Below are 19,249 nucleotides of genomic sequence, written 5' to 3'. Positions count from 1 at the left end.
GAATCTCAACCTGGTGCTAAGAGCATTGCAGAAGCCGCCTTTTGAACCCTTGTCGAGGGCATCTCTGAAAGACCTGACGTTGAAAGCAGTCTTTTTGGTGGCTATCACTTCAGCCAGAAGAGTTTCCGAGCTCCAGGCACTCTCAGGTCGAGAGCCTTTTCTGCAGTTCACTGAGGCAGGAGTGTCTATTCGCACAGTGCCTTCCTTTCTGCCCAAGATTGTTTTTCGCTTCCATGTGAATCAGCAGCTCTGTCTCCCTTCCTTTCGTAGGGAGGTCTACCCAGAGGAATACTCTGCTCTCAATTTCTGGATGTGAGACGAGTCATCATCAGATGCTTGGAAGTGACCAATGATTTCCGGAAATCGGATCATCTGTTTGTCCTGTTTACAGGTCCTCGTAAGGGTCTGCAGGATTCTTAAGCCTACAGTGGCAAGATGGGCGAGGAAGCCATTGCAGCGGCTTAGGTGGCCGCGGGGAAGGCCCATACCTTTGCCAGGCATTACCGCTTGACTGTGGCTGCTCGGGCGGAGGCCCGGTTTGGAGCTTCAGTGTTGCGGTCAGGGATTTCTATGTCCCGCCCTGGGTGAGTACTGCTTCGGTACATCCCACCAGTCTATGGATTGATCAGCTTGATGATATGGAAGGTAAAATTATGTATCATACCTGATAATTTTCTTTCCATTAATCATAGCTGATCAATCCATAGCCCCTCCCAGATATCTGTACTGTTTATATTCTGGTTGAATTTTAGGTTCAAGTTTAGCCTTCAGTTACTTCAGGAGGACTTCGTGTTCAAGTTCTTCTTTCACTTGGATTCTTCAAGAGTTGAGACGAGTTTGTGTTACAGTGAGCTGCTGCATTCTTCTCCCCTCCGTTTTACGGGGCTGGATTGAGATTTAAATTCTGCCGGCACTCCCTCCCGCTTCGTGCGGCTGTAGGGCAGCTTTGTACCCCTCCCGCTTCGGCGGTGTTAGGGTCAGTCAGCTCCTCCCGCGGTTGCGGTTGCAGGATAAGCCAGATCCCCCCGCATCGGCGGGTGTGGTGTCCCTCCCCCGCTCCGCGGGGATGAGCTGGACGGATTCCCCTCCCCCACTTGTGTGGGGATGAGCTGGGTTAATTCCCCTCCCCCGTTTCGGCGGTGGTGAGCTGGGCAGAGTGTCCCTTCGTGGGTGTAATTCTCTAAGTGCTGAGTCCTGCGGATGGAGCTTTGATATCGACATACTGAGGAGTTTCCGGCAGCACATGACCACATATAGGGAGGCAAAAGTTTGCTCTCTATCTCCACCTGCTGGTAGATGGACACAACCCACCAGTCTATGGATTGATCAGCTATGATTAATGGAAAGAAAATTATCAGGTATGATACATAATTTTACCATACAGATTGCTAATACTGGCACTCAAAAATTGTTGGTTTTTAAAACTTTTTGCTCACACAAAAAATAAATTTGCACACACCAGGCCATTCCTTCGAAGAAAAATTGCTTACCGGCCGAGGCAGATACGATTCCTTCTACTTCTGGAGTTATCCTTCAAAGGCCTGTGGAGGCTGGAGTGCTTTCTGACCCTTATCACACAGAGCAAAGGGTCTTTTCTGCATCCCAGTCTCTAGTCCCTAGCAGTCATGGTCTGGTTGTTGAGAGGTTAGACTTGGACTTAGACTCTCTCCACTTTAATGAGGGTGTCTCCTGTGTGTTGCTTGCCTCCAGGAATGATTCCACTAACAGGTCATACAGTTTTAGAAGAGGTTTGCTATCTGGTGTGAGGACAAGGTGTGTCTCCTGGCCATCACCCTTTCTCCTGTCCTTTACAAAAACTACTTGAATGCCTTCTGCTCCTTTCCGAGTCTGTTCTCAAAATCAACTCTGTAAGGGTTCACCTCTGTGTAGTTGGCTCTTACCAGTTTCACTGAGGAGGGTGATATGCACAGACAAGGAGAGGGACCTTGGGGTGGTGGTGTCCGAGGATCTTAAAGTAATGCAGTGTGACAAGGCAATGGCCGTAGCGAGAAGGATGCTAGGTTGCATCGAGAGAGGTGTAACTAGCAGAAGAAAGGAGGTGCTGATTCCCCTGTACAAGTCTTTAGTGAAGCTCCACCTGGAAGCAGTCTAGAGGAAGATGACAAAAATGGTATGGGGTTTGTACCAAAAGATTTAAGAGAAAATACTGGAAGACCTGAATAGATATACCCTAGAGGAAAGAATAGACAGGGGAGATATGATATGATTCAGACATTTAAATACTTGAAAGGTATTAATATAGAAACAAATCTTTTCCAGAGAAGGGGAAACAGTAAAACTACAGGACTTGAACTGAGGTTGTGGGGTGGTAGACTTAGGAGTAATGTCAGGAAATTCTTTTTCACAGAGAAGGGTGGTTGAAGCTTGGAATGCCGTCCTGAGGGGTGAGGTGGGTAGAGACAAAAATGATGACGGAATTGAAAATAGTGTAAGATAACATAGCAGATCTCTAATTAGAAAATGGTGGTATAAAAATCTAAACTTAAATGCCTGCATGTGTGTGGATGTGTCGAGTGATGCTTAGATGGCAATTCCAGCTGTGATGAACTAGGACCGGTACCAGGCAGACTTGTGTGGTATGTGTGCTGTATATGGCAGTGGATGACCTGGAAAGGGCTTCAATAGCAATTTCAGTGGCTGGAACCTGAGAGTGGTGTGCAGACTTTTACAGTATTTGTCCCACAAAGACAGGCTGGAATGGGCTTCGGCAGCAACTCCAGTAGTTGGAATGCAAGGACAGGGCTGGAACCTGAGAGTGCTGGGCAGACTTATGGTATATGTCCCACAAATGGCAAGACAGGCTGGAATGGGCTTCGACAGCAACTCCAGTAGTTGGAATGCAAGGACAGGGCCGGGCAGATTTCAATGATCAAGTATTTTGCTTCAAATTCATTATTGATTTAATCATGAATTGATAATCAGTGTGACAGTAGGACAGACTGGATGGACCATTGAGGTCTTTATCTGCTATCACTTTCTGTGTTACTATGTTGATGGTAAGCCAATCTCTGTACATACTTTAGTTCACTTTATGAGAGGCATGATTTTGTTGAAGCTCCCTATCAAATCTCCTATAGTACCTCAACATTGTTTTCACCTAGCTGATGAAAACTCCTTTTTTTAGCTACTTGATACTTGCCACCTGAAGTACCAGACCTGAGAGGTCTTGTTTTTGATGGCAGTCACTTCAGCACGCAAGGTTTGAGAAGTGCTAGTTCTAGTAGCTGATCCACCTTACACTAGATTTCATTACACCAGAATAGTTCTCCGCACTCATCCTAATTCCTTCCTAAGGTAGTGTCATAGTTCCATTATTATTATTAGCATTTGTATAGCGCTACCGGATGCACACAGCACTGAACACCTGACACATAGAGACAGTCCCTGCTCAAAAGAGCTTACAATCTAAATAATACAGACAGACAAGACAGTTACGGGTGAGGGAAGTACAGGGTGAGAAGGAAGGAAGGAGCAAGGGGAGGGCAAATGAGTAGAGGCTAGGAGCCAAAAACAGCAGTGAAAAGGTGGGTTTTCAGCATGGATTTGAAAACAGTTCCATCTTAACTAGTCAGTTATTCTGCCAATATTTCCCAAACCTCATGCCCATCCTGGTGAAAGCACACTACACACTTCAGTCTGCTTCAGATAGAAGGTAAAGTCCAACCAGCTTTTTGTTTGTTTTGGCCCAAACAGGATGGGGGGCTGCCATTGGGAAATACACTTTATCCAGTTGGCTAGCCGATTGCATCTCCTTCACTTATGCCCAGGCTGGGCTGACTCTGGAAAGTAATGTCAGAGCCATGGCTGTGTTGGCAGACCACCTGAGATCAGCCTCTATGGAGGAGATCTGCAAGGGTGGAACATGGTCCTCTGTTCACACATTCACATTTCACAACTGCATTGAGCAAAATACCCGATGCAACAACTGGTTTGGCAGGCAGTCCTACAGAATCTGTCCATCTGCACTCTCCTAGAACCTTTTTGCTTTTGTTTCAGTCTGATCCCAAAAAAAAGGTACTAGACCTTTACCTGTTTCAGGCCTCAGTTTTTCCCTTTTTTGTTTTGGTAAACCTTATGGCTAGGGATTCCTACATGTGAAAATAAGATGTCCTGCTTGTCCTTGGAGAAAGTGAAGTTACTCACCTGTAGCCGGTGTTCTCACAGGAGTTGTATTCTCTTAGCATGTAAGAGGGCCTTTTAAGTTAAGTTGCTTCCAACATATCTCTATTTGTATGTATTTTAAAGTAAAAAAAGATGTACAACTGACTGTTTTGGGTCAGGAGATTGCAAATTTATATTTGTAAATAATTTGCATGAACTGGGCTAGAAACTCAAATGTGGAGGAAGATAAGCGAGGTTAAAATGCAATTTGAACAGTGGGCTAGACTTAAAAGCTCTATACAGTACCAGGAGTTTGTTTGGCTTTAAAGTTGTACTGGTGATTGATAGCAAATGAGGATGCACCTTTAAATTCTTATTTCTGTGTATTCTTTATTACTAAAGAGGTGTAAACTTAAATGATCTCAACTTGAGCAGTACTGCAGGGTTTAGCTGAAGATTTAGATCTGGTGTTTCTTAGTGAATGAAAGGTGTAGAAGTAATTTAAGCATTCCTATGGTTCAAAACTTTTCTCCTTTTTTTGGTTCTGATTCAGGTTGATTAAAGCTATATAATGTGGGAGACACTTTTAGAACTGGCTGCATAAATAAGTGGCCGTTGTACATAATAGCATTTACTCATATAGGGATAATTCTATACTTAGGTGCACAGCAGGGTCCTATTCTATAAAGGAGCCTAGGTTCAAATACAGAATACACGCGTAACAGATTTTAGGCATGTTGTTAGCCTGAGTGCTCGCGCATTTATTTCAGCAGTTTAGGTGCTAGCACTTAACACCAGCTTTGTGGCTTGCATAAGAGCTTGTGCCTAAAAAATAGGTGTGTATTTTATCTATTAGGCTAATTTTCCATAAAGGAAAATACACACCACCTTTCTTTTATAGAATGCACCCCTAAATAAATATAGGTACAGTGTTACAAAATTGCTATCCTAATTTCTCTTTTACAATTGCTGCTTACACATGTCTAGCAACAGGCAACACAAATGGAGCAAGTACTTGTGCATATCTGTTGGGATTTACACACACATTTTGTATTTTGCAGTGTATTCTTATAAAGCCTAACGTTTCCAACCTTGGGATTGCTTACTTCTAAAAGAACTTAATCCAACTAACACTGTGATATAAACTACACAGAGAGAATATCAAAAGCTTGTTATTAACCACTCTGAATATGAAACATTAAAAAATGAACATTTTTTGGACCATCAAAACTGGGGGAGCATTTAGAAAAACAATGTTAGTTTGTGTTTTCCTGAGCTCTTATATCGTTGTCGGTCCATTTTCATATAGTGGAGTAGAGGAGTGACCTAGTGGTTAGGGTGGTGGACCTTGGTCCTGGTGAACTGAGGAACTGAGTTGGATTCCCACTTCAGGCACAGGCAGCTCCTTGTGACTCTGGGCAAGTCACTTAACCCTCCATTGCCCTATGTAAGCCGCATTGAGCCTGCCATGAGTGGGAAAGCGCGGGGTACAAATGTAACAAAAATAAAATAAAATAGTCCACACATCTATACTTCCACTTCTTATTTTGCCTACAGATACGAGAAGGCATGGGCAGACAATGTAAGCCATATAGTAAGAGGAATTGCCTGTTTGTGAGACAAAGATTGAAATCTCCTAGTTTAAGCCTTTGGCTCAATCACCATAAATGCCATTTAAACTCTGGGAATGAGACTGCACCACTGGTAAAACATTGTCAACTGAAGAAACACGTTTGTGGATTGGAAATGGAGAATCATAGTATTAGAGTTGACTGATGGGAAAGAGATCATGAGCAATTACATTTTTGTGAACAATTCTGGATTTGTGTTAGAAGCAGTTACCCTAAGAGGTCTGAATAAAGAAGTTGAATGGTTTCCTTTCATTTGATTGGTTTTACAATGCTGTTTGATTGGATTCCATACATCTTGTGCAATGGCTTTAAAGAACGTAAGAATAGTCATACTTGGTCAGACTGATAGTCCATCTATCCCAGTATCCTGCTTCCAACAGTGGCCAATCCAGGTCACAAGTACCTGGCAGAAAGCCAAATAGTAGCAACTGATCCCAGGAACAAGCAGTGGCTTCCCCCATGTCTGTCTCAATAGCAAACTATGGACTGATGCCATTTTCTTTTACAGTGTTGTCAGAATGGGGTCCACAAATGATCTGTTATTAATGAGGAGGTTTCCCTGATGCAGATACATATTGAAACATGATATACTACTACTACTAATCATTTGTATAGTGCTACTAGATGTACGCAGCACTGTACACATTATATGTGTGTACTTTCTCTGTCCCTAGAGAGCTCACAGTCTAAGTTTTGGTACCTGAGGCAATGGAGGGTTAAGTGACTTGCCCAGGGACACAAGGAGAATAGAACCCAGTTCCCCAGGATCAAAGTCCGCTACACTAACCTCTAGGCTATTCCTCCACTCATGATTTCATGTTGGATGCCTCTGCAGATAATTTTGAAGTTTACTTTTTGCTATTGATTAGTTGGGCAATAGAGGAACATTGAAACTATATATAAACATAGGACAATGATATAAGAGCCTATGAAGATATTGAGATTGGCATTCTTTTTGCGAATACTCTCCTGGTTTTGATGGTCCCCCAAATTTTTAGGGTCAATATTCAGTGTGCAATGGCTATCATAGGTTTTTTTTTTTGTTTTTTTTTTTAACGCTGACTACTGCTAGCTAAATTAGATCTGTATTTTAAATACTGTGTCCTATTTATTTATTTGTTGCATTTGTATCCCACATTTTCCCACCTATTTGCAGGCTCAATGTGGCTTACATAGTACCGTCAAAGACATTTGCCTAGTCGGTGGATAACAAATACAAAGTTGTATAGTGATCGTATGAAGTATAAGTGGAGAGTCGGAATGGATTGGCATTGGCACTGAATATCTGGGTCCTTGGTGATCCCCATAAGCTATTCTGGTTTGGCTGATATTCAGTGCTGTGCATGTATAGCAAATGGGCAAAGTTAGAACTGCTGTTTTTGTGTTAAGTAGTAGTAGTGGTCCAACTTGCCTGATTAGCTGTGTGGGCACTGACATTGATTATCACCAGTGCCCGCCTTACTCCTTGCTGTGCCTTTCACTAGCTGGTAAGTGCCATGGCGATCAGAGTGGATGATTGTAAGCTCTTTGAGCAGGGACTGTCCTTCTATGTTAAATTGTACAGCGCTGCGTAACCCTAGTAGCACTTTAGAAATGTTAAGTAGTAGTATTCAGAGGCACCATCCAATTAAGTGTGATGATGCCACTGAATTTCTGCTCCTGACTCACTTGGTATGATTTAACTAGGCTGGAGCCTGCTCATACTCTTGTACATATGTCTGGCACATTATTTTAGAAATGCCTCTTTCTATGTGTAAAAACCAGGGCTTAATTTGTGCCAGAACAGGGTGGAACGGCGTTCCGGCACTTCTTAAGCCTCAGGGAGTGAATTTATTGCCCCATCTTCTCGCCTGCCAAAGTATTTTCTCTCTCTCTCCCCCCGCCCCCAATCCGCCACATACCCTGTTTCTCTCTCTTACCCTGCCATCCTTCATTTAGCATCTTGTTCCCTCCCGTTGTCACCTTGCTGAGCCCGTAGTTGTAATCTGCAAAGACGCGTGGGACCGGCTCTGTGTGCACTCTATTGTTTCCATCAATCCTCTTCTGAAAGAGAAAGTTGTATTGGAGAACAGTAGAGGTGGAGCAGCAGTGCGCACAAAGAGCCGGTCCTTCGCGTTTTTGCTTTTAACTGCTTCATGCCCAGCAGAGGTGGCAACAGGAGGAGACAAAAGATGCTGATTGGAGGGCAGCGGGGTTTGAGAGAGAAGAGAGAGGGAGTTGCCCCATGCAGGGCTGGGGCGTAGGGTATGGGGAGAGCCTGAGGCAGTGCTGGGGTGGGGGATGGGGAGAGCCTGAGGCAGTGCTGGGGTGGGGGATGGGGAGAGCCTGAGGCAGTGCTGGGGTGGGGGATGGGGAGAGCCTAAGGCAAGGCTGGGTTGGGCTGAGCCTAAGTCAGTGCTGGGCTGAGGTGGGTTGTGGGGGATGGGGTGGGCCTGAGGCAATACTGGGGTGGGTTGGGCTGAGGCTGGGACAATGTTTGGGTGGGCTGGGCTGGGCTGTGCCTGAGGGGCAATGCTGCATTGGGGGAGAGAAAGACAGGGCGATGTTGAATGGTTGGTGGGTGGGGGAAGAGAAAGAGAAAGTCACACTCACAGGTAATGCTGCATGCCAGGATCAGAGAGAGACAGAAAGAATGGGCAATGTTGTGGGTGGTAGGGAGAAAGAGTCGGAGAAGACATACTGGACAGCAGAGAGAGACAGGGGGATGGGATTTGATACACTAACTTTCTGTGGTTACAATCAAAGCAGTTGCATATTACATGCAAGTACTATTTTTTTGTACCTAGGGCAGTGGAGGGTTAAATAACTTGTCCAGTGTCACAAGAAAACTGTAGGTAGACACTGTAAAAAGAGGGAGATTGAAGACTGGTAGTAAGAATGAATGAAATCTGAATGGATAGGCAGAAAAAAATCTGAAAGGAACTGTGTTGGAGATGGATATAATGGAGGAGGTGAAGACAGAAAGTGAGAAAAAATGGCAAATCAACAGGAGACCCTTGGAAAGCGAGTTGAAAGAATACAGGATAGCAGTACTCAGAGACTGGGACCAACCCAGAAAAATTAAATGGCCAAACAACAAAGGTCGTAAAAAGAAATTTATTTTTAATTTAGTATGAAATAATATGGCTGCTGTGTTAATCCACTTTAAAGGTAAATATATAAAAAGACCCCCCCCCCCCCCCCAGAAAATGTGGTGATACCTTTTTATTGGACCAAATAAATTTTTTTAATAGGTTTTTTTTTTTGTTTTGTTTTTTTTAAAGCTTTTAGAGGCCAAAATGACTTTCAGGTTGGGGCAGTATATTGCTGTTATGGTGTGCTATCCTTACCTATGGAAGGAAGTTTTGACCTTTGTAAGCTAGTCAAAAAATGTATTATATAACTACCTTATTTCCATTTTTGATTTATTTAATTTTTTAATATAGTGGTTGGAATATTAGTTTTTAAAATGTATATCTGCATCAATATATTTTGCACAGTACAGGGGGGCATGCATCATTGTTTCTGCTTCTGTGGTCTTGTACTGTACGCATCATCTGGCATTTTATGGGGTTCAGTTAATGTTTGTCTATTTCTATTTTTAGTTTTTGATTACTTATTCAATTCTTAGTGAGTGAGTGCCTGTGTGTGTTCTGCGTTTGTGAAAGAGACCAGGTGTTTCGTTTTCCAGCAGGTATATTGATGTTCCAGTGTTAGCTGCAATGTTTATGGTGCTACCTTTTTCCTTCCTAGGGCCTTGTTGTTCAACTCTTGGAAGTTGGTGGTGTTATAGTAGAATTACATTATATATCTGATTGACTTTTGTAGAGTATTGTATTACTTCCGTTGTTGCATTTTGGATTTGGATCTAGCTCACAAACGTTTCAGTTGCAGCTCAGATACAGTAGTTATTTTCCTGTCTCTGGAGGGCTTAGTCTGTTTGTACCTGTTATAATGGAGGGTTAAATGACTTGTCCAAGATCTGAAGGAGCAGCAGTGGGATTTCAACCCTGGTGCCCCTAGTTCTCAGCTGCACTATGCTTCAGTTATAGCTAATAAAGAACAGTAAATCTGAAGTCTCGTGGTCATTTGGCAACTTACCATAAAGACTGGTAGGCAGATCATTTTACAGTTGCCATTAACAACAAAATTTCTTTTAATGTTGCTGAACATTATTCACATGGCCAACAGGAAGTTGCTGGACAGGGGTGCTAGGGCTGTCTAGGAGCCAAGTGTTAAAGTACCTACATATATTTTTCAGTGTACTGCAAATAATGTTCTGTTGTATTATTTTGATACATTATTTAGATATTTTCTGGCACATAATTCCTGGAGTAAATTAATGTGCATATTGCCATCGCTGTACCTCAAAAAAGATATAGCGGAATTAGAAAAGGTTCAAAGATGAGCAACCAAAATGATAGAGGGGTGGAACCTCTGCCATATGAGGAAAGGCTAAAGAGGCTAGGTCTCTTCAGCTTGGAAAAGAGACAGCTGAGTGGGGATATGATAGAGGTGTACAAAATTCTGAATGGTGTGGAGCGGGTGGAGGTGAATTGATTTTTCACTCATTCAAAAAGTACAAAGACCAGGGAACACTCAATGAAATTGCATGGAAATACTTTTAAAACAAATAGGAGGAAATATTTTTCACACAAACAATAGTTAAGCTCTGGAACTTGATGCCAGAGGATGTGGTAATGGTGGTTAGCGTATCTGGGTTAAAAAAAGGTTTGTACAAGTTCCTGGAGGAAAAGTCCATAGTCTGTTATTGAGGTAGACATGGGGGAAGCCACTGCTTGCCCTGGAATTGGTAGCATGGAATGATACTACTAATTAAGTTTCTACCAGGTATTTGTGACTTGGATTGTCCACTGCTAGATGTAGGATACTGGGTTAGATGGACCATTGGTCTGACCCAGTATGGCTGTTCTTATGTTCTTAAGTACTTGGGGAGGGGGGTGGGGGTTGGAATACAGCTGCACCAGGGCCATTCTCCTTCTATTATGTGTTGCCGCACTGTCCCTTTACTGCTGACATAGGTGTTGCCTCCTACACCAAGAATTTTAAGTTGCTCGATTACTCCACACCCTGATCCGATCACTGTTCCACTTTAGCCTTCCCAAACAGCTGAGTCACCAACCATCTATAGTTATGATTGGTTTCAAAAATATAAATGTTGAGAAAAATACTGATTAGTCTACTATTCCATCCTCTCCCTTAGAGATCCTATGTACTTGTTCCAAGCTTTCTTGAATTCAGATACAGTTTTTATTTCCACTACGTCAACTGGGAGGCCATTCCATGAATTCACCACCCTTTCTGTGAAGAAGTATTTCCTCAGGTTACTTCTTAGTATGTCCCTTTTCACGTTCGTTCTATGCTGGCTCATTCCAGATTTTCCTTTCACCTGAAAGAGACATGCCTCTTGTCATGGAAGTATTTATATATCTCTCTCATATCTTCTGGCCCTGGACCCTAGTTATATTTCCTTTTTGTTTACAAATTAATCTCTAATAAAATGTTTCTAAAGTTACCTCCTTAGGTGGTACATTTCAGTCTGTACAGGGCCGACTAGAAGGACCATTTGATCTTTATTAGCCATCATTTACTGTTCTAAGAGAAGTAGAAGCCCTTTTGTGTGAGGCATACTTGAATGGAGAGGTTTGAATTTGGTTTCAGTGTGTTAAACATGGAGTACTTTTAGAGCTTTGCTATTTCAAATGTTTTGACTCTTGGGAAGTTTTAAACAAAAAAAAAACTTTTTATGGGAATATGTTTTTCTAATTAAGGATGTACTTTTTATTCCTAGGGTTACTTTGAAAGCTGCAATATACATAGAAATAGAATAGCAGGCTTTGAAGTCAAAGCCTATGCTAATCCCACAGTAGTCAGGTGTGAAATACACCATGGCCAGACTGGAGGAATCTATGTCCATGAAAAAGGAAGAGGACAATTCCTAGAAAACAAAATCTATGCAAACAATTTTGCAGGTGTATGGATCACCTCGAATAGTGACCCCACAATACGGTAAGGATTATTTTCCTTCTATTTTAATTGTACATATAAGGAAAACATTTTATCCTAAAATAAGTAGATTCTCTTCTTGTTGCACAAAGCAGGTCATGAGTCTGCACATGGCACCAAATGTATCAAGATTTTTCTGAGCATTTTAATGAAGACTAAAAAGAGGCAATTCTGTAATTTTTTGCCTCAATACCATGTACTGAGTACCAGTTCTATAAAGGATTCTGTTATTGAATACTAGCATAAGAGGCATTGATGTGCCTACATTTAGGCGCACCCACTTAAGCCGGGTCTATGACAGGCATAAGTTGGTGTACCATGCATTTACACACAACTTACTATAAGTTACATATATAGGTAGGAGATACACCCGTGTCCTCCCCAATGCTCCATCCTTGTTTTGGGTATGTCCCCATGCAGCTGCATGCTACAGCATTTAGTGTGCGTTAGTACACGTGCCCAGTTATGCTTTGAGAAGCATGTGGATCAGTTTACTAGAAGAGTCTTCTGTACTTTGAAAAGACTAGGAAGGAGCAGGCATTGTTTTGAACCTTTATGGTTTAGAGTAATTGTTCAAGCCTTAATTTTGAGCAACGTGAATTTACAAACCCTACAAAATGTAGCAATTTGTTTAGTTTTATTCTGCTAGAAGATTAGGGGTGGGCATTTAGTTCACCACTTTTTTTCCCTCCCAAACTACGATTCAATTTTTTTTAATCGTGATGGAGACGTTTAACTCCTGCCTGTTGCCTATTTCACATTGGCATATCATAACATAACAGAGGGACAACATTGGTGTCAGTTGCAAGTAACATGTGGGAATCACTGCTGGAGACACTATATAGAGCCAGATAAATGTTAAGATATATGCAGGGGGGGGGGTGGTCTTGTGTACTGGGGTGATCAGCAGTAGGACAGGAGAGAAATGGATGTCTATGTGACAGGGGTAACAGGTTTAGCAGCAGAAGGGGAACTGAAGGGGAAGGATGCAGCAGGAAAAGATAAAGGTAAGTACCTGTATGGAGGAGATGGGGAGCAATGTGCTGTGGGAAGGAAGTGTGTGTATGCAACTTTTCATTATATTCAGCAGGTTTAAAATATTTCCATGCAGTGAGAATTTACCAGTACCAAGCCATCAAGTCCAGAGGTTCGACAAATCATGTGATTAAAAATTGTAATGCCATGATTAATTTTGATTAAAATTTTTAATTGTTTTCCACCCCAAATTAATTAGCAAGGGATAATCAGCCACACTGAGCATTTGTTCAAATGGATGTTTGGGTTAAGATTAAAAAAAAAAAAAAATTGCAAAGTATGTGTCCAAAATGCATGTCACGATCAACCACACAATCGCGATTAAAATTTTTAATCTGTGCCTGCCCCTAAAATAATTTGATAGGGTGACTCCTTTTACTAAAACCCACTGTCTGTCTATTCAAGCTAGAGTTTATTTTAAGGTTTGTGCACTTTAAAACATTATATGATTGCCCCAAAATATATGTTGCTTATTTTTCCTTGTCAGGACACTACTGTGCAATTGCAGAACACTTCATTTTTACATCTTTCATATTTTAGATCTATGAGATATAAAAGAATATTTCAATCCTCATTTTCTTTTACAGGAGTTAAATTCTGGAATGCTGTCTCTGTAATTCTTAGATCGTTTGGTCTTTTACAATATAGAAAAACACTAAAAATGTGGTTATTTGAGAAGTTCCTGTATAGTGTATTTAAATGTATGACATATTTTCCAATAGTGTTTTGTTAATGTGATCTTAAGTTTCCAGGTCTTTTATGATTTAGAAAGTACTAATAATGTGGTTATTTGAGAAGTTCTTATATTAAGCATTTAAATGTATAATGTAGAATTGCCCTGCCTGTATTTGCTGCACATATACAAGTGTTAGGCTGCAAGCTTTATGTCTGGGAGCTCGGATGTATCTTCAGCAGTGTAGATGGGAATAACAGGGTAGACTGAGTTTTGGTTTTTTGTGTGCTATCTACTATATTACTGTATTGAATTTGTATACTTCTGCAGTCTTGCAGCTTTTCTCCATTTCCAGTTTTTCAGCAGCCTAATTAGATGTTTTAGTAGGGTTTGTGGTGTTTAATGTTCATACTAATTTCTTCCTGGCTTCAGCTAGGAACTTTATTTTACTCATAGCTTCACAATTATATTTTATTCAGGTCTGATATTTGTGCAGGAAATGGGGTATAGGAATATCTTCTGTGAAATGAAATTTTTCATTTTTTAAATTTTGCATCAGCATCTTTTCTTACCTTGTCAGAGAAGCAAGTCAACAGCTTCAGATTCTGTCCCAAGTGCCCCTGAAGAATATCTTTTGTTGATGATAAAGTATAATATATCTGCCTTGGGTAGGGCCTCAATATTGATGACTATGAAATTGTTCTAGAATGTAACCTAAACAGTTTTGTCCTGGAAAGACAGGTTGTGTGCCTTCCTTTCTAGAAAACTTGACATGTGGCCTGGGAAGCTGAGCACCATTGTGCTGGTAGCTAGATCTTGCTGAAGAGATTCTCAGCCTCTTTGGCACCTCACTTCAAAAACAGATCAACAGTCGAAATTAGTTTAAATCTCCCATTTGAAAACTGGTTTTTGAGTATGAGAGGCAGCAGATAAGCAATTGTGAAGGGAGAATTCTTGTTGGTACAGCTTCTTGAAACATGGCTTTGATGGTCTGTGTATTGCAGTAGTTTTGCATGTTCCAGTGTGGGCATAACTAGAAGTTAATTTTCTTTGCTGAGGCCTTCTTTGTGCTACTCCTAAATGCTTTCCCAAAGCCTTTGAGCCATCCTTCGAAAAACATCTGGGATGTGCAGCCTCATTACAAGGCCTACCTCCTTATTGTTCGATAAAAGATGGAGAGAATTATACTGATACTTGACTCATTGGTGCTGAAGATAAGTCAAGTTTTGACTTCATTGGATATACTGAGTGATCTGCCAACTGATGTGTTGCTAACAGCCATTGCTCTGGTACTGACAGTAACTCAGCTCAGTGTGCCATTGTCAGAACCAGGCACTCTAAGGATGAAAGCCTGGGAAGCTTTTCCTGTTTTTTTTCTCCAGCCTTAGCCATAGGAAAATCTGACCTGCTAATGAATTCCACATGATGCTATCTTGAGGCTTCTTGGTTCTTTGGGGCACTGATATTGTGCACTTAATCCTGGTAGATGCAGTTTGTATCTGGATAAGTGCCATTCAGTGGGGCCGGAACGGGATTTTCATTAACATTATTCAAATAATGGAGCTGAAAATCCTTATTGACCACATGGCACTCTTCAGATAGTGCAAGGATGGTCCGGAGGTGGAGCCAGGTCGGACTGGAAGTTATTTGTATACACCAGTATTCAGTACCAGTACCTGGATAATTATCTGGACAAGTTGAGAGAGCAAAATAGGTGTCCTGACTTGTCTGGATAGTTACCTGGGTACCAGCGGTTTCCAGATAACTTCTGGTGACCACTTTATACCCATAATATCTGGGCACACCCTGGCGCTGAATGTTTTTTTATAACTTTAAGCACCACGGTCAGTGTTTTGAAACAACAGCTGTCTGCGGAGTTTAAATATTTGTATGTGTGTTGGGGGAGGGGGGGGTTAGTTCGTAGAGAAATCTTTGTCCAAGGAATCCTGTTGTAAAGAAAAATTTTCTCCAGGTCCTTCTTTGGAGCCTTCTGCACAACAGGAAGAAGTATCTGCTCCAAAGACCTTTTTTTCAAATTTTGACCAAACAATGGCTAAGGGTAAAATTTAGAAGTGGTAGAAGAATCCACGGTACTTTTTATTTGGTCTTCTGAAGAACCTAAATACCTCAAAGCAGAGTTGTACGTAACTGTGCCACAAAGCAGAGCTGTACATAGCTATAGTAGTGCCATTAGTGAGAAGAGATGATGGGCTGGGAGCAATTTTTGCTCTCCTCCATATTTGCACTCTGTGCAGCCACACCACTTGCATAGCCCTTAGTATGGTTCTGCCCCAAAGTAGTTGGTGGAAACTCCTATTCACACACTCCTAGGATTACCGGTATATAAAAACATATGGGAAAACAGCACATATCATACTCCTGGTGGGGAAAATGGTGGACACATAGTATCATGTCCAAGGAGCAAAAGGATTCAACAAGCTCCAATTTTCACATAACATTATGGTTGTCAAATCTGCTCCTTTTTTTCTAATGATTATGATATAAATATCACATCAAAGAAAATATAACACTAAACATACAATGGGTTATAACTGTATCAATTTCAAACATAGGTATAAAATCTTATTAATCACACAGTCCCAAATTAATAGTATTAAGTAGTTGTACAAAATTCCAATGAGTGCTCAGACTTTGCAGAATAGAAGAATACTTCTCCTCTTTATAGCCACCACTTCCTCATATTTACGATTGACAGCATACCTGGCCCTAGCCTCAATGTTCACTCTAAGAGCTACTGGATGTTTACAGTAGTTTAGCTCCCCCTATACAAGTACCACTCTTTTTAAATGAACAGAAGGGGCACTTTTGAACACTACAGGGAAGGACTCCCTTCACTGTCTAACAGCTGCCTCCCCTGTGTACCTCTGCTACCGTATATACTCCAGAGAATTATGTACCAAAAAAGTCAAAATAATACAGCATATTAAACAGTAGTATTTGCAGTATTTTGGAAATACATGCAGGTACTTTAACACTTGGCTGTCAGTCAGCCCTAGATCCCCAGTCCAGCATCTTCCTGTAAACAGTGATGTTCTGCAGTACTGCAGTAGAAGTCCTGAGATTTTTGGAACTCATAAAATGGTTTACCTATCAATGTTTTTGGAAATCATAAAATGGTTTACCTATCACTGTTTTGGTAGATTGCCAAGTGGCCACCAGGCTTCAGGTCTACTAGCCATTAGTTTACTGTTTAGTTACCTAACGTAGTAAATGATGGCAGATAGACCTGAACGGTATATCCAGTCTGGCCAGCAGTGACACTGATTTATCAAGTCATGATTAAACCAGCAATGAATGTGATATAAAATACTTGATCTTCGTCTCTCTTTGGTATTCTTGGACATTGGCCATTGAAGTCTGCCCGGCCTTGGCCTTAGTTTCCAACTACTTAAGTTGCCATCAAAGCCCACTCCAGCCTATTTAAGACTGTCTTGACAATTTCAGAACACAGACCATAAAAGTCTGCCTGGCACTGTCCTCAACGTTCCAGGTTACTGGAGGTTCTGTCGAAGCCCTTTCCACTTCATTCTAAACCAGATTACCATATACAGGACTCAGACTGTATAAGCCTGCTCAGCACCAACCTTAGTTCTTCTCAACCAGAGTTGCCATCTAAAGTGCCACTCGATATGCAAACACACACGTTTTGCTTTTTATACCATTCATTTTCTGATTAGAGAGCCGCTGTGTTCATCCCACACCTTTTTGAATTCTACCACCAATTTTTTTCTCCACCACCTTGGCATTCCAGGTAGCAACCACCCTCTCTGTGAAAAAGAATTTTCTGACATTACTCCTAAGTCTACCACCTCACAACCTCAATTCATGTCCTCTAGTTTTACCATTTTCCCTTCTCTGGAAAATATTTGTTTTTATATTAATATATTTCAAGTATTTAAACGTCTGTATCATATCTCCCCTGTTCTTTCTCTTCTCTAGGGTATACATATTCAGGTCTTCCAGTCTCTTCTCGTACATCTTTTGGTGCAAGCCCCATACCATTTTTATTACTTTCTTCTGGACCGCTTCGTCTTTTTACATCCTTAGTAAGGTAATCGCCTCCAAAACTGAACACAATACTCCAAGTGGGGCCTTACAAAATTTTTGTACAGGGGCGTCATCACCTCCTTTATTCTGCTGGTTACACCTCTTTCTACAGCCCAGCATCCTTCTGGCTACGGCCACTGCCTTGTCACACTTTCATCAGCTTCAGATCCTCAGATAACTGTCACGCCAAGATCCCTCTCCCTATCTGTGCACATCTACCTCTCACTATCTAACATATACAGTTTCCTTGGATTTCTACTCCCTAAGTGCATCACTCTGCACTTCTTTGCATTGAATTTTAATTGCCAAACATTAGACCATTCTTCTAACTTTTGCAGATCCTTTTTCATGTTTTCCGCACCCTCCAAGGTGTCTACTCTGTTATAAATATTATCATCATCTGCAAAAAGGCAAACCTTATCTTCCAAGCCTCAGCAATGTCGCTTACAAATGTATTGACAGAATCTGTCACAGCACCGATCCTTGAGGCACTCCACTACTCACCTTTCCTTCCTCCAATTGAATTCCATTAACCACCATCCTCTGGCATCTGTCAACCAGTTCCTAATTCAGTTTACCACTTTGGGTCCTAACTTCAGCCTGTCAGATTTATTCAAGAGCCTCCTTATGAGGAACAGTGTCAAAGGCTTTGCTGAAATCTAAGTAGATTACATCTAGTTCACATCCTTGATCCAGTTCTCTGGTCACCCAGTCAAAGAATTCAATCAGATTTGTTTGGCACAATTTACCTTTGGTGAAACCATGTTGTCTTGGATCTTGTAACCCATTGGATTCCTGGAAATTCAGTATCCTTTCTTTCAGCATCGCTTCCATTACTTTCCCAATAACCGAAGTGAGGATTACCAGCCTGTAGTTTCCAGCTGCTCACCACTTTTGTGAAGCAGGACTACATCTCTTTTTTGTGAAGAGGGACCACATCCACTCTTCTCCAATCCCACGGAACCTCTCCTGTCTCCAAAGATTTATTAAACAAATCTTTAAGAGGTCCCTCCAGAACCTCTCTGAGCTCCCTCAGTATCGTTTGGAAACTGCCCAGGAGGGCCTCTGGAGTTGTGTGCCCCCCCCCCCCTCCCTCACCAACTGAGGCATTGGGACCTGCAGTTGTTTTGTCTCCCTTGGGGATTTCTTCTCCTGTTGCTTCTCAGCAGCAGAAACCTGTTCCTTCCACTTTAGGGCTTGGTTGGGGGAGGGGTCTGGTGCAGGATTCGGGTGGGGGGGGGGGGCTGGCTTTTGGGGCTGAGACTATCTTTTCTACCCTCCTAAGGCTGTTTGGGGGATCTTGATGGGGGGCCCCTGGAGCGTTTTGCTCCATAGCATAGCACACTTGCTCCGACAGCAGTTGCAGTCAGACAGGGAACCCCCCCCCCCCTCTGGTAGGGCCCCAATTAGGGGCCTAGTTTGGGTTATAAGAGCCTTAGAACTAAGAAGAAGGTGCTTGAGGCATCAGATCCCTTGGAGGAGGCAGAGGAGGACTCCAAGTCTTTGTCAAATCCTCAGTCCACAGAGGACTCTGAGTCTGAGGCTCCCCTGTCTCGAGAAGCTCGGGGCAAGCGGTCCTATGTGATCCATCTGTTTTGGTGAGAGAAGCTGTCTCGTCTTATTGACAAGGTTACTAGGGCCCTTTTCTATGATTCAGACTCCGTCTGTGGACCCTGCTGAGAGGGATCTGGTGCTAGAGGGGCTCACTGGGCCC

General features: G+C 42.0%; 1 protein-coding gene across 2 annotated transcripts in view; it reads left to right on the top strand.

The window, feature by feature from the left end:
• FBXO11 (F-box protein 11) overlaps positions 1 to 19,249 on the top strand; it is a 263,583-nt gene that overhangs the window by 189,175 nt on the left and 55,159 nt on the right. For both annotated transcript variants that reach the window (XM_030195827.1, XM_030195826.1), the window contains exon 12: positions 11,545 to 11,762. In XM_030195827.1, coding sequence (XP_030051687.1) covers positions 11,545 to 11,762 — 218 coding nt within the window. The remainder of the gene's footprint in view (positions 1 to 11,544; positions 11,763 to 19,249) is intronic.

The sequence above is a fragment of the Microcaecilia unicolor genome, chromosome 3 (assembly GCF_901765095.1).
Source record: "Microcaecilia unicolor chromosome 3, aMicUni1.1, whole genome shotgun sequence".
NCBI lineage: Eukaryota > Metazoa > Chordata > Amphibia > Gymnophiona > Siphonopidae > Microcaecilia > Microcaecilia unicolor.
The sequence above is the reverse complement of the archived record's forward strand: the minus strand, read 5'-3'. Positions and strand labels throughout refer to the sequence as shown.